The 16,190-nt window shown below is 42.9% G+C and overlaps 1 protein-coding gene across 1 annotated transcript in view; it reads left to right on the top strand.

Moving 5' to 3' along the window:
- The window catches only part of FER1L5 (fer-1 like family member 5), a 70,622-nt gene that overhangs the window by 11,398 nt on the left and 43,034 nt on the right, over positions 1 to 16,190 (top strand). Inside the window, exons 9-18 of the mRNA XM_060187525.1 lie at positions 1,034 to 1,084; positions 5,609 to 5,639; positions 6,594 to 6,709; positions 6,915 to 7,038; positions 7,809 to 7,861; positions 9,026 to 9,094; positions 14,097 to 14,140; positions 14,239 to 14,321; positions 14,858 to 14,952; positions 15,804 to 15,932. Coding sequence (XP_060043508.1) covers positions 1,034 to 1,084; positions 5,609 to 5,639; positions 6,594 to 6,709; positions 6,915 to 7,038; positions 7,809 to 7,861; positions 9,026 to 9,094; positions 14,097 to 14,140; positions 14,239 to 14,321; positions 14,858 to 14,952; positions 15,804 to 15,932 — 795 coding nt within the window. The remainder of the gene's footprint in view (positions 1 to 1,033; positions 1,085 to 5,608; positions 5,640 to 6,593; positions 6,710 to 6,914; positions 7,039 to 7,808; positions 7,862 to 9,025; positions 9,095 to 14,096; positions 14,141 to 14,238; positions 14,322 to 14,857; positions 14,953 to 15,803; positions 15,933 to 16,190) is intronic.

Below are 16,190 nucleotides of genomic sequence, written 5' to 3'. Positions count from 1 at the left end.
TTTCCCCTCTCATATTAATTAAATAGTGATTTATATGACTGCGATTTAATAGGAGTGTACATAAACACCACTCCCACCACCAAAAGACTGTGTCCCATCCCACCCACCCACCCACCCCCACTCCCTGCCTCGGGAAATCGAATGTCCACCCTCCCCCTCACCACAGGGTTTTTTACTTTGGTGCCCTACTAATGTGTGTCATTTTAATTTACTTATTATTTATTGTATAGAGACAGACAGAAATGGAGAGGGAAGGGAGAGATAGAGAGGGATAGACACCTGAAGTACTGCTTCACTGCTCTTGAAACTTTCTCTCTACAAGTGGGGGCCAGGGATTTGAACCTGGGTCCTGGTGCACTGTAACAAGTGTGTTCAACCTGGAACACTACTGGCCCCTTCAAATGTCCCTGGCCCCTTCAAATGCCTCTTAATGTAGTTTCCAACAAGTGGGAGCCCAGTAATAAATATGTCTCTATCTCTCCTTAAATGTTTTATTTATTTTAATGAGAGGTACAGCAAGAGGGGAGAGACACCAGAGCACTGCTCAGCTCTGGCTTATGGTGGTGCTGGGGATTGAATATGTGATCTTGGAGCCTCAGGCATAAAAGTCTCTTTGCATAACCATTATGCTGTCTCCCCTGTCCTGTGAATGTGTTTTTCCCGTGACTCCTACGTTCCCAGCATAGGGATAAAGAGAGCAAGAAGACCTCTCCTAACATGTTCTTGGAAACATAGGCACACGAAAAACAATCAGGACAGCTTGAAATGGAGAAGACTGGGTGCTTTGTGTTGACCTTGGGAAAATGATTTGTCCTGTCTGATCAGCTTGCTCATTAGTGAAATGGGAAAAGCTAAATCTCATAAAGCTTCTCTGAGAATTAACAGAGAAAACCTATGGCAACGTGTCTGCAAATAACAACTTTTGAGAAAATCCTGGAAAATGAGTGACCCAGAATCCTTGAAATTTCTCCCATGGGGCTTGAGGAAACTGAGGTTGTGAATAATTAAGATCTTTCTGGACATTCTTTCCCAGGTGATAAATTCCTCATTGATGAGACCCCGTGCAGAGATCGGGAGATTCCAAGTGAGCATTGGATAAAGGAGATTTGGTAAAACAGAGACCTACTCTGGGTTCTATGCTTGAGTCTAGTAGAAGGACTTGGATTTCCATATAGAAAGATCCAGATTTAAAACCAACTGCCAGTGAGGTGACTTAAATAAGTTATTCTCAGATTCTATATCCTTTAGGATCATTGTGTGGACTAAAGTATGCCACATTTATGAAAGTACTGGGTGCCATGTTGAATTCCCCACACTTAAACAATACTATGGTCATAGTACTGTTCAAGTTCTCTGCTTCTAAGAAATGGAAGTCGAATACATTTCCAACCTGAAAGATAAAAAAATTTCAACCTAATTGTCACGGAAACCCAGATAGAAGTTTCTGCCTGTTAGCATAGAGTAAAAGTGTCTTGTTGTGAGAAAAATGCAGGCTTTTGAGAGATGAACAAAACTGACAGTCACGAAGGACTATACTGAGAATCTCCTAATCCAGAGAGATCAGTAAAAGATACAACAGATGTCCTAACGAATTTAAATATTTTAGGGAGTCAGGCTGTAGCACAGCCGGTCAAGCGCAGGTGGTGCAAAGCACAAGGACCAGCGGCATAAGGATCCCGGTTCGAGCCCCTGGCTCCCCACCTGCAGGGGCGTTGCTTCACAGGCGGTGAAGCAGGTCTGCAGATGTCTATCTTTCTCTCCCCCTCTTTGTCTTCCCCTCCTCTCTCCATTTCTCTCTGTCATATCTAATAATGACACCATCAATAACAACAATAACAACTACAACAATAAAAAAAAACAATGGTAATAAAAGGGAAAATAGATAAATAAATAAAAACATGAATTTGAATGTTTTAAACATCAAATACTTTTACAATGTAAGTATGTGCCAAATATTGTATGACTTATCCAAAATACTGTGGGGAACAAGTGTGTAATATTTAGATAGGAACCTATATTTTTATTTGCTAAATATGGCTATCTCCAGAAAATGGCTACATCTCTGATAAATCAAAGTAAAATTTTGTTTCCACTGTTCACAGTAAACATGTAAACTGTCACAACTTACCCCTCCCCATCTCATCATGAAAGAGGCAATACAGAGCTAGAAATTAAGATATTCTTTTTAAAATTATGTTATTACTTTTTTAATTTTTACTTTATTTATAAAATGGAAACACTGACAAGATCATAGGATCCATCAGAGCTCCGTATCCCATCCCCTCCCCTGATAGTTTTCTTATTCTTTAACCCATTGGCAATATGGACCCAGGATTATTATGAGATGCAGAAGGTGGAAGGTCTGGCTTCTATAATTGCTTCCCCACTGAACATGGGCGTTGATAGGTCAATCCATACTCCCAGCCTCTCTCTCTCTCTCTTTCCCTAGTGTGGCAGGGCTGTGAGGAAGCAGAACTCCAGGACATATTGGTGGGGTCATTTTTTTAAATTTAATCAGAGACAGGGCTGGGTGGTGGTGCACCTAGTTGAGCACACATGTTACAGTGCTCAAGGACCTAGGTTCAAGCCCTCACTCCCCACCTGTAGGGGGAAAGCTTTGCAAGTGGTGAAGCAGTGATGCGGGTGTTTCTCTCTCTTCCTCTCTATCTCCCCTTCCCTCTTGATTTCTGGCTGTCTATATGCAATAAATAAAGATTTTTTTTAAATAAAAAAGTTGCTTTCATTTTTTTCAAATGAAAAATAAAATAAATATAATACCTAAAATATTAAATAATAATAATTTAATCAGAGAGATCCCAGAGCATTGCTCAGCTCTGGCTTGTGGTGGTGGTGCTGGGATTGAACATGGGAATTCAGAACCTCAGGCATGAGAGTTTTTGTATAACCATTATGCTATCTCCCCAGCCAGAAATTTAGAGATGCTTTTTTTAAAAAATATTTTTTTAAATATTTGTTTATTGGATAGAGATAGCCAGAAATTGAGTGGGTAGGGGAGTTAGAGAAGGAAAAAGAGAGACACCTGTAGCACTTGCTTCGCCACTCATAAAGCTTTCCCCCTGCAGGTGGGGACTGGGGGCTCAAACTTGGGACCTTACACATTGTAACACATGTTTACCCAAGTGTGCCACCACCTGGCCTCAAAATTAAGAGATTCTAACAGATTCTATGACAGAAGTTAAAAAAAAAATCACTTTTGACAAAAGTCACTGTGCAATTTCCAGACAGTAACTCCAAACATGAACTATTGAATAAAGCTCAGCATAAAATCTAAGCTTTTTTTTTTCTTTTTTTTTTTTCCCCAGAGCACTGCTCAGCTCTGGCTTATGGTGGTGCAGAGGATTGAACCTGGTATTTCTTCTTTCTTTTGTTGTTGTTGTTGTTATTTTGCCATTGCTGTTGTTGTTGGATAGGACAGAGAGAAATCGAGAGAGGATGGCAAGACAGAGAGGGGGAGAGACAAATAGACACCTGCAGACCTGCTTCACCACTTGTGAGGTGACCCCCTCCAGGTGGGGAGCTGGGGGCTTGAACTGGGATCCTTATGCAGGTCCTTGCGCTTTGTGCCATGTGAGCTTAACCCACTGCGCTACAGCCAGGCCCCCTTGAACCTGGGACTTCTGAGTCTCAGCCTAAGCTTTTTACTTTTTAATATCACTTTGGGGTGGAAGGAGATAAAATATATGTGTTACTGTGTGTGAGGCCCAGTTTGATCCCCAGCATCATCACATGGGTGCATCATGGAAAGCACCAAGAGAACTCAAAGGATAACAGAGAAGTACTTTGGTGTCTTCCCTTTTGTTTCTTACCCCTTTATTTTTCTCTCTCAGAATAAAGAATAAGGAGCCAGGTGGTGGCACACCTGGTTGAGTACACATATTACAGTGCACAAGGACCTACATTCAAGCCCCTATCCCCAGCCTGCAAGGGGAAAGCTTTGTGAGTGGTGAAGCAGTGCTGCGGGTGTCACTCTGTCTTTATCCTGCTCTGTCACTCCATTTCCCTCTTGATTTCTGACTGTCTCTATCCAATAAATAAAGATAATTAAATAAAGAATAAAAATTGGGTTGGGGGTACTACTGGATAGTATCATGAATACACAAATCTCTGGGTTCATTCCATGGGACAGTGTGTGTGTGTGTGTGTGTTTGTGTGTGTGTGTGTGTATGTGTTAGGTCCAGAGGAGATATCATAGTAATTATGCAAAAGACTTTCATGCCTGAGACTCCAAGTCCTGTGTTCAATCCCACCAACCACTATGATGAGCAGTGCTCTGGTAAAAACAAACTTCTCTCAGACTCAGTAGTATCCTTATCTATGGATTGGAAGTTTTAATGGACCACATTCCAGATTGTAAATATTAAGGAATAAGTGATCTGGCACTCACTGGTATTGACTTCAAGTTAGTCAGAAGAAAAAAAATCCTGACAAAGGGACCAGGCAGTGACGCACCTGGTTAATCACTCACATTACAGTGTGCAAGGATCTGGATTCAAGCCTCTGGTCCCCTCCTGCAGGGGAAAAGCTTCACAAGTGGTCGAGCAGGGCTGCAGATGTCTCTCTCCCTCTATATCTCCCCCTTCCCTCTCAACTTCTATCTCTGTCTGTGTAAAAATAGTTAATTTTTTTTAATCCTGACCAGGAAGAGGGGAGTTCGGCAGCACCAGGGTGGTGGCACACCCAGTAGAACATACACATTTCTCGTGAGCAAGAATCCAGCTTCAAGAACCCCTCCTCACCTGCAGGGGGAAAGCTTCACAAATGTTGAAGCAGTTCTGCAAGTGTCTCTCTTTCGAAACCCTCTCTATATCCCCTTTCACTGTCACTTTCTTTCTAACTTTTTTTTTTTAATTCTTTTTTTTTAAACTTTAATTAGTATTGGATAGAGACAGAGAGAAATTGAGGGGAAGGGAAGATATAGATGGAGAGAGACAGAGACACCTGCAGCCCTGCTTCACCACTCGTGAAGCTTTCCCCCTGCAGGTGGGGACCAAGGGCTTGAACCCAGGTCCTTGCGCACTATAGTGTGTGCGCTTAACCAGGTGCGCCACCTCACTGTCACTTTCTTTCTTTCTCTCTCTTTCTCATCTTAAAAAAAAAAAAAAAGGAAAGAGGGAGTCAGGTGGTAGCGCAGCGGGTTAATGCAGGTGGTGCAAAGTGCAAGAATCGGAGTAAGGCTCCTGGTTCAAGCCCCCGGCTCCCCACCTGCAGGGGAGTCACTTTACAGGTGGTGAAGCAGGTCTGCAGGTGTCTATCTTTCTCTCCCCCTTTCTGTCTTCCCCTCCTCTCTCCATTTCTCTCTGTCCCATCCAACAACAATGACATCAATAATAACTACAACAATAAAACAACTATACAGCAAAAGGGAATAAATAAATATTTTTAAAAAGACCTAAAAATTAAAAAACAAAAAAGGAAAAAAGGAAGGAAGGAAGAAAGAAAGAAAAAACAAAACAAAAAAAAGGCCATTGGGAGCAGTGGATTCATTGTGCAGGTGCTTAAGCCCTAACGTAACATTAGTGGCAAAATGAAAAAAAAAAATCCTGGCTGGAAGACCTAACTAATCTTTATTCCACTCTTGTTTTTTCAGACAGATATTGGATTTATCTACCATTCCCCAGGTAGGTAGTTATTAATGCAACTATGTGTGTGTTCTGAGAAAAACCAAGCAGGGTGTCAAAACAACTCAAAATCTCCATATGCTAAACACATTGGAGATGTATTAGAGTGTATGTATTTTTTCTGTAATCGCTAATATTTTACTGCATTTAGTGATATTCTATTATACTTTTTCATAACACATTGCTCTGCAAAATTCAAGGTATCCCTTTGGGCCAGATTTTAACTTTTTACTGAAACTTTGGGTTGAATTTGAAATTTTTTTTTTTTGTCTTTGAGATTAGTTATGTAGGATTGAAGGTGTTTTTTTTTTAATTTCTCTATTGGGGAATTAATGTTTTACATTAAATAGTAAATAAAATAGTTTGTATATGCATAACATTCCCCAAGGATTGAAGTTTGAGTAGAGGTTTCTGCTATGATCTTGTCATAACATACATACCAGGGAGCAGGTGGTGGTGAACCTGACTGAGTATACATGTTACAATGTGCAAGGACCTGGGTTCAAGCCCCGCAGTCCCCACCTGCAGGGGGAAGGCTTCACAAGTGATCAAGCAGTGTTGCAGGTGTCTCTCTGTGTCCCTCCATCTCTATCACCCCCTTCCCTCTCAATCCTGGTTGTGTCTATTCAATGAATTAATAAAGATAATTAAAAAATTTTTTTAAATCATGTATACCAGGCTGGGTTTGAACTTGGGCTTGGAGAAAATATTTGCCACTCTCAGACCAGAATGATAACAAATGTAGGTTCTTAGGATCCTGAAAGCAATAACTGGCAGTCTCGTAAGTATACTACCATTGCATGGTAGACTTGTCTTCTGTTTTGCTCTGCTGTTGGCTAATAACCAGGATATATGAGACTTATGTCCACATCCCTCTCCTAGAGAAACAAAGACTGGTTTCAAGGAAAGATGGAGATTGGAAACTGGTCTCCCACAACCCCTCTGCCTCTCCAGGTCACACACTCCTGAGGAAATGGTTAGGCCTCTGCCAACCAAGTAACCCCAACAGTGGCCTGCAAGGTTACTTGAAAGTTACCATCTGTGCCCTTGGTGCAGGAGACCAGGCCCTGGTGAGACTGCCCCTACTCCTCAGTCACATTTCTTACCCTGGATGCTTCTGTGGGGGCACCCCTGGACCCTCACAGTAGTATTGACCTTTGCATTTGTCTGCTATGTCTTTTCAGTAGTGGGCTTTCTGCTACTCCCTTATATCAGGTAGAAAGTCAGGGAGGACGTACCATGACCCTAACCCTGTCAGTTCTCTGATCTCTGCAGGTAGATCAGAAGCTGCTCTATGGGGATGAAGACATTGACAACAAAATCTTCCAGTCTGCAGTGGTACCAATCAAGATAATCTACTTAAAGTTCTTCATCTACTGCGCAGAAGACCTTCATCTCAGTTAGAATCAGGGTGATGGGGAAGGAGCAACCTTGAGGTTCCCTATGAAGGGTGCCTTGTATTCTCACCTGGGCTCTCCTCTTCCATTCTGACACTAGACTAAGATTGGAGGTGGGGGAGAGTGGGGGTAAAATTCACTTAGAGTTGTTTTATGGAAGTCCATGTACACCTACACTCTTCCAAATGGATTAAGTTGGATGTTTGTTTTCTTACAATTGTATTGATGAGGGCCACATCCCTCAGGTCCTGTCTTTTTTTTTTTTTTTTTTTTTTTTGCCAGAGCACTGCTTAGCTCTGGCTTATGGTGGTGCTGGGGAATTGAACCTGGGACCTTGGAGCCTCAGGCATGGGAGTCTGTTTGCATAACCATTATGCTGTCTACCCCTGCCCTTTTTTTTTTTTTTTAAACACCAGAGCACTACCCAGTTCTGGCTTATGGTGGTGTGGGGGATTGAACCTGGGACTTCGGTGCCTCAGGCATGAGAGTCTCTTTGCATAACCATTATGCTATCTACCCCTGTCCAGGTCCTGTCTTTAATACTTCAGTGTACACACAAGTTTCCCTACACCAACCCACTTGTGCTGCCTTAATGTTTCATGATAGATAACGGCACATCTAGATAGACTGGAAATGGAAGAGGCCTGCCTAGGAGACACCAAATCAAAAGACAGGGAGAGTTTTTAAGTAGTTTTGTCACCTTTCCATTTCTTCTTATTAAAAAAAAAAATTGTATTGCTATCACAGAAACTTTGCAATTTCTTGTTTATAGGGAAACATCACGTAGTGAGTCCTATGTTGGAGGTGGAGCTCATTGGGGAAAAGGTAAGTGTGAATGAGTCAGGGCTTAGAGAAACTGGAATCCTGGGGGTGGGTGGGGAATGTGTGAAGATCTCTAAGAATGATTTATCATTCTTCCACAAGTGGGCATTCTAGCCCTATTGGACCAAGGAGTATGGTGAAGGCAGAGACCATTGCTTAGTGACCCTGTATTCCAAAGTGAAAACCAAGTATATAAATGCATGTATTAGTACAGGAGTGAATACAATAATATGCCTGTAATCTAGCAGAAATGACACTATTGCTTTGGGGACCTCTGTTTTTATGAATTAAAGACTCTGAGTAAGAGTTGCTGATGTTCAATGAACCTTTGAGAATATTTGTACTCTACACTTAGGAGAGAGAGGTTAGTGTCAACCTTTTGATGGAAGGAGTACCAAAGAATATATATACATATATATATATATAATATATATATATATATATATATCCCAGTGGAGGGGATGGGATATGGCATGCTGCTGGTGGGAGTTGTGTGAATTGTACTCCTCTTCCCCTCATATCCCATAATCTTGTCTATCAGTATTAAATCACTAATAACAAAAAGAGAGAGAGAGAGAGAAACTTAAAAATAAGAAAAAAACAAAGCCGTGGTCTAGGAGATGCATAGTGATAAAGTTTTAGACTCTCAAGCATGAGGTCCCGAGTTTGATCCCCGGCAGCACATGTGCCAAAGTGATGTCTGGTTCTTTTTCTCTCCTCCTATCTTTCTCAGAAACAAAATCTTTAAAAAGAAAAAATAAAGAAAGAGAGAGAGAGAGAAAGAAAGAAAGAAAGAAAGAAAGAAAGAAAGAAAGAAAGAAAGAGCAAAGCAGAGCTTGGACTGGGTTTGCTGTATTGCACCAAAGTAAAATACTCTGAGGGTGGGGGTGGAGGCTTCAGGTCCTGAAGCATGATGGCAGAGGAGAACCTAGAAGAAGTTGAATTGTTATATGGAAAACTGAGAAATGTTACTGTATTGTACTGTTGACTGTAAACTTTTAATCCCCCCACCCAAAAAAAAAAAAAAGAATAGAAGTTAAAAAGAATTTTGACTAGAAAGGTCGCATAGTGAATAAGGAAGGTGGCATATAGCTGTGACTGGGAACTGTGGTCAATGGAGGGAGGATAGAACAGGCTGACACTGAAATTGCTTTGGTATGTTTCTAGCTCACGACAAATGTGAAGGCTGAAACTGAAAACCCAATATGGAACCAGTTGCTGACCTTCCAGATTCAGGTATCACAGTTCCATTAGGCCCACCCTCTTCCTGTACCACAAACAAAGGGAATTTGGGTGTTTGTGTAGGTGTTTCGATAGAAGTTAAGAATTAAGAAGTCCAGTGGGAAAGAGGTTTTGCCTGATGGGGAATGTAAGGAAGCCCAGGGCACCTTATAGAAAATCTTACTCTATCCAGTACTAAGGAATCTACTACACAGTCGACTTAATTGATGCTTTGCCATGTGCACAACCCAACTTCAAGCCTGGCCCCTGCCCATTAAAGGAAGCTTTGGTACTGTAGTCTGCATATCTCTCTCTCTCTCTCTCTCTCCCTCTCTCTCTCCTTCTGCTGGAAAAAGAGAGGGAGGGAGAGAGAGAGAGAACAAGGGTGAGGTAGATAACATAATGTTTATGCAAAAAAAAAAAACTTGGGGGTCGGGTGGTAGCGCAACGAGTTAAGCGCACATGACGCAAAACACAAGGACGCAAGGATATATTCTTCAGTACTCCTTCCATCAAAAGGTTGACACTAACCTCTCTCTCCTAAGTGTAGAGTACAAATATTCTCAAAGGTTCATTGAACATCAGCAACTCTTAGAGTCTTTAATTCATAAAAAAAAAAAAAAACAGAGGTCCCCAAAGTGACAGTGTCATTTCTGCTAGATTACAGGCATGTTATTGCATTCACTCCTGCACTCATACATGCATTTATATACTTGGTTTTCACTGCATCTTCTTTGGAATACAGGGTCACTAAGGGAATTATGTGCCCTACTGGGTGAGCTACTTCCTAAACCTAAACTTAAAAAAAATTAATAAATAAGGGTGGCCAAGACATAGCTCAGAGTTATAACACAGGACATGCATGGCTGAGGCCCCAGCACCACCATATGACAGAGCTGAGAAATGCTTAGTGTCCCCCCAAAGATAAATATTTCTAAAAAATTAACTGCTTGGGCTCAGTGGGTAAAGTTCAAACCCTACTATTCATGAGGCACTGGTTTCAACTCTCAGTACCACTTGGGGAGCACCACAGACAGCAACACAGCAACTCCATGAACAATGGAGTAGTGTTTTTGTTATCCTTTATTTCTCTCTCAGGTTGTGAATTTTAAAATGGGTGCCAGTAAGATAGCACACCTGAAATGGTGCCTGCTTTGACATGTATGTGACCCAGATGTAAACCACATCCCACCGCCATCGCCACCACCACCACCACCACCACCACCACCACACTAGGAGAAGCTTTAATGTGGTATTCTCTTTATCTCTCTCCCTCTGTCTCTTTTTTTCTATCTGGAAAAAGTCATCCCAGAGTGGTGAAACCCTAACAAAGACATGAACAAAAAATATGGGCCAGAAGGGTGGAGGATAGCATAATGGTTATGCAAAAAAGACTCTCATGCTTGCGGTTTCACAGTCCCAAATTACCAGGTTCAGTCCTCTGAACCACCGTAAACCAGAGCTGAATAGGGAGGTCAGCGGTAGCACAGCTGGGTTGAGCGCACATGGCGCTAAGCGTAAGGACCAGCATAAGGATCCCAATTCGAGTCCCTGGCTCCCCATTAGCAGGGGGGTTGCCTCACATGTGGTGAAGCAGGTCTTCAGGTGTCTTTCTCTCTCCCCCCCCCCACCCGTCTCCCCTCCTCTCTCAATTTCTCTCTGTCCTATCCAACAACAACATAATGGCAACAATACAATAATGACAACAACAAGAACAACAAAAATGGGAAAAATGGCCTCCAGAAAAGTGGATTCGTGGTGCAGGCCCTGAGCCCCAGTGATAACCCTGAAGGCAAAAAGAAAAAAGAAAGAAACAGAGCTGAATAATGCTTTGGGGAAAAAAAAAAAAAAAGAACATGGAGACTGTTCATCAGTATCACACATATGAGGGACCCTGGATTCACTTCTGGTGCTACATTAAAAAAGTTAACTGCTAGCACTGGATAGGTAGCTCAACAGTAGAGTGTATATCTTGCATGTGTGAGGCCCTGGTTTGGATCCCAGCACTTCATGAGAGAGCATCAAAGAACAGGTAGAACTGAATGAGTAGTGAAGCCAGGACTCCTCCCCAACTTACACATAGACAGTGAACTTCTAGACATTATAAAGATACTGTAGGACCATGACCTCCCCATGAGGTGATTTGGTAATTAAGTTTGGATCAATATTTCATGAATCTCAAAGGGGGTAGATTTTAGGAATAAGAATACAGATAAATATGGGATAGCTCTAGGTTTTGCCCAGGTCTTGCATTGGAGTCTTTTTTTTTCAATCTATTTTAAAAGTATTTATTTATTCCCTTTTGTTGCCCTTGTTTTATTGTTGTAGTTATTGATGTCGTTGTTGTTGGATAGGACAGAAAGAAATGGAGAGAGGAGGGGAAGACAGAGAGGAGGAGAGAAAGATAGACACCTGCAGACCTGCTTCACCACTTGTGAAGTGACTTCTCTGCAGTTGGGGAACCAGGGCCTCGAACCAGGATCCTTATGTCGGTCCTTGTGAACACCCCGCTTCTATTCTATTCTCTCACACACTTGAGCACAGGATTCAGATCAACTGGTATGATAACTAAGATATAACTATCAGAGCTCCTCTTTTTATTTCTTTTTTTAAATTTTTTTTCTTTGTTTTTTTTTTTTTAATTTAAGAAAATTAATTAACAAAACCATAGGGTAGGAGGGGTACAACTCCACACAATTCCCACCACCCAATCTCCATATCCCACCCCCTCCCCCGATAGCTTTCCCATTCTCTATCCCTCTGGGAGCATGGACCCAGGGTCATTGTGGGTTGCAGAAGGTAGAAGGTCTGGCTTCTGTAATTGCTTCCCCGCTGAACATGGGCATTGACTGGTTGGTCCATACTCCCAGTCTGCCTCTCTCTCTCCCTAGTAGGGTGTGTCTCTGGAGAAACTGAGCTCCAAGACACATTGGTGGGGTCTTCAATCCAGGGAAGCCTGGCCAGCATCCTGATGGCATCTGGAACCTGGTGATTGAAAAGAGAGTTAACATACAAAGCCAAACAAATTGTTGAGCAATCATGGACCCAAAGCTTGGAATAGTGGAGAGGAAGTGTTAGGGAGGTACTCACTGCAAACTCTAGTGTACTTCTGCTTTCAGGTATATATTTTGCAGTAGTTTATGGGTACGTGTGAACATATGCTCTCTCTCACAGAAACTGGTGTATATCTAGGTTATGGGACTTTGTTAGAAAGTGAACCACCTGAGATGAAATTAGAGTGTACTATGAAAGGAAAGGTCTCACCCGAGTAATGAAGCTGAAGGGTCGTCATTCCACACGTGAAGTCTCTGGACACAGTCTGAGGTGAAGCATGTTGAGGTGGCAATCGTTGCGTTGGTTAGGTTGTGATCGGCAGATGCAATATTATTTGGTATGGATTGGGAGAGGCATATGGGAAAGTGGGCCCTATCCAAGGGTTCCAGGACTGGGGGAAGTAGGGGCTCTATAGTGGAGATGTGAGGTTCCTGCTGTCTTAGGGTTCAAAAAGACAATGGATAGTTAATGTTATCATCACATTAATTGGTAATTGGGTTAACTTTGAAAAGTCCTTTTGTTAGGGTTTGCTGTACAGTATCCAGTATCTTGTATATAGCTGTGCTATTGGATGCTTCTCATCTACTTGGTCTAGGCTTTTGAGAGAGTCCGCATATCAAACACACAGCCTATATATTAAAAAGATTCAGTTTGTGTTTTGAAAAACTTTGAGACATACAATTGACTTTCCCCCTCTCATATTAATTAACTAGTGATGTATATGTCTACATTGTGCTAGGAGTGTACATAAACACCATTCCCACCACCAAAAGACTGTGACTTATCCCTCCCACCCACTCCCACCCCCCACTGACCCAGGAAGCTGCTCCTCTTTTTATTTCTATCTATGCAAGTAGTATACAGGATATTCCCTCTTTAATTTCTCCCCTGCAGGTGGGGAGCCGGGGCTGGAACAGAGATCCTTATGCCAGTCCTTGCACTCTGCGCCACCTCTACTTAACCTGCTGCACTACCACCCGACTCCCGCATTGGGGTCTTTTAAAAAATGCAGAAATAGGGGCCAGGCGGTGGCGCACCTGGTTAAGTGCACATACTACAGTGCACAAGGACCTGGGTTCAAGCCCTTGGTCCCCACCTGCAGAGGGAAAACTTCATGAGTGGTGAAGCAGTGCTGTGGGTGTATCTTTGCCTCTCTCCCTCTCTTTCTCAATGTCTCTCTGTCTCTATCCAATAATAAATAAATAAATAAATAAATATTTTTTAAAACGTGGAAATAGGGTGGGGTTACATAGCATAATGGTTATGCAAAGAGATTCTCATTCCCGAAGCTCTAAAGTCCCAGGTTTAATCCCCTGCACCACCATAAGCCAGAGCTGAGCAGTGCTCTGGTAAATTAAAAATGTGGAAATAAGAAAACACAAAACAGGGGCTGGGTGGTGGTGCACCTGGTTGAGCACACATGTTACAATGTGCAAGGACCCAGGTTCAAGCCCCTAGTCCCCACCTGCATGGGGGAAAGCTTCACGAGTGATGAAGCAGTGCTGCAGGTTCCTCTCTGTCTCTCTCCCTCTCTACCTCCCTCTTCCCTCTCGATTTCTCACTCTTTATCCAATAAGTAAATAAAGATAATAAAAATTTTAAAAAAAGAAAATACAAAACAGAACTTGGACTGGGTTGGGGAGGGGAGGTATTCAGGTCCTGGAATATGATGGCAGAGGAAGACCTAGAGGGGGCTGAATTCTTATGTGGAAAACTGAGAAATGTTACAAAGTACTGTATTTTATTGTTGACTATGAACCATTAAGCCCCCCAATAAAGAAAAAAATACGTGGATCCCTAAAGTTAAAGGTTTATATGTTGCTGTAGCTAATTAATCGGTAGTTTAAATCACTCATTGGTAATTGAGCCAAGTCTTAAACCTAGGACTTCTCAGCTGCTCTAGCCTCCATGGAGACCAGGTTATCTGAATGTGCACACACCATCTCTCACCTTCCCCTTGCAGATGCCCTGCCTCTCCAGCTACATCAAGTTCAGAATCTTGGACTGGTGAGCATCTGGGTGGAAGCTGAGAAACATGGTCAAGAGGGAAGAGAAAAACTAGCGCTGGGCCAGGGGCTTAGTTTACAGAATGTGTTTTCCCCCAGTCCTAAGAACAAGATCCAGGATGAGATTGGGACTGTCAGCCTATTCCTCAACCAGATCTCCTCCAGTGGAGCAGAAACAGAAGGCAAGCAACCCTCCCTATTGCCATTGGGGTATTCACTTTGGTGGAGAACTCCTGAAAAGTGGGTTGGTAGACAAATTTGTTTAGGTAAGCAAACATGGCAGTCTCCCCACCCCACAAAAAGGGAGCCACCAGCTCTTCCAAGGGAGAACAGTCCCTTTTTGTATCTTGCTTCTTGATATATTACTACCTCAATGCTTCAAAGGAAAGGGGTGTGAAATTTATCAATGCCACGACAGCATCTCCTCCCATGCCTTAGCAGTCTTCAGCTCCTTAGAAACCTCCCCCCTTTCCTTTGAAATATAGCTGTGATTTTTACCATGCCAGTGCATTGTAGTGGGCTTCCAGGTTATTTGAGATTTGTTCTCTGATTTGTTCTGGCTTCAGCTCATTCTTGTCCCCCTTGGCCACATTTCTGCAAGTACATCAGAAAGTGACATCCTCTCACTCCTTCCTGCCCACCCCCTGAGCCCTACTGCACCCTCTAACCATGCCTCTTCCATCTGGCTGCTGACCCCTCTTATTCTCTCTCCTTACAGGATCATACTCTGGCTTCTTACCCTGCTTTGGTCCCAGCTTCCTGACTCTCCATGGAGGTAGAAAGGCCTCATTCAGGATCCAGGAAGAAGGCGCTGTAAGTTTCTATGTCAGTCACAGGGAACAGTGGAGGTAAAACCCACGGTGTGTGAAGCACTGAAACCTGGGGATGCTTAGGAAAGATCCAGTTCCTGTCCACCACGGTCTACTCACCACTGGGCAGAGGTCTTGGAGTGTGGACCTAAATGGTCATATACATGTGGGTATGTGCTGCTGCAGATAGATGCTCTGGTGTTCACTGAGGGAGGGCACTGAGACCACAGGTGAGATTCTAAGTGTGTAGAAAAGACATGTGAGATGAAAGAAACAGCACAGGTGAAAATATAAAGGCCTGGTGTTATAAGGCGGGTGATAAATGCCAGAAAGCAAGAAGGGTTCTGAGTGAGAACCCATTGAAGATACCAGGACTTGATGCCATTTGGGGCACACTCAGCCTGACTTCATCTCTGGTTCTCTCCTGCCATCAGGCATCCCTTCCATGCCTTAGACATGGCCATTAAAGCCACAATAGGGAAGGTCAGGGGAACCATCTAGTTTACCTCCTTAAGGCAATTTGCTTCCCTTGACCAATCTCTGTTGTCAAGAAGGCAGGGCATGCTCTGATAGGCCAGGCCGGAAGGCAAACTCAGTAGTTATCACAGTCCCCTCCAAAGGGTTTTGTGGGGACAAGGGGCCTTAAATTGACTGACAACTGGAATGCCTGGAGGGAAGTAGGGGCTTCAGGGTGGAAAAGGAGGCCCTAAGCATAGGTTTCTTTGTCTGGCATGTCTGGATTTCCCCCTTCGAAGGTTGTCAGCCCTGTATTTGAGGCCTTGTTGTCAGTAGAGATTAGTCTACTCTTTTCCTCACATCCCATCCCTCCCCACATTTCCCTTCCTGTTACTCTAGACTATTTCCAGCTCTGTTAAGGATGGTTTAGCTTATCGAGGCCGAGTCTTCTTGGAGTTAATCACCCAAATCAAGTCCCAACATGATACACAGATGGTTGCCATCTCCCATGATGTGACCAGTATAGAGGTAACCACAAGGAACAGGTAACAAAGGAAAAAAATAGTCCTACTACCAGCTTCACTGTTTCTGACACTGTAAAGGGCCCCCTGCCATAAACCAAATTAGGGCTTGAGGAACCTAGTCAATCCACCCAAATCTTTACTAAGTGCCTCTTGGGGTTTTGTGCTGCATTAGGTCCCAGAGGGTCAGGAGGACTGGTAAAGACAAGAGAAATTTCCAGCTTAAGAAATGTATACTCTATACTAGTTAAGAAGAATTTATACT

This window comes from Erinaceus europaeus, chromosome 3 (genome assembly GCF_950295315.1).
Source record: "Erinaceus europaeus chromosome 3, mEriEur2.1, whole genome shotgun sequence".
Classification (NCBI taxonomy): domain Eukaryota; kingdom Metazoa; phylum Chordata; class Mammalia; order Eulipotyphla; family Erinaceidae; genus Erinaceus; species Erinaceus europaeus.
The sequence above is the reverse complement of the archived record's forward strand: the minus strand, read 5'-3'. Positions and strand labels throughout refer to the sequence as shown.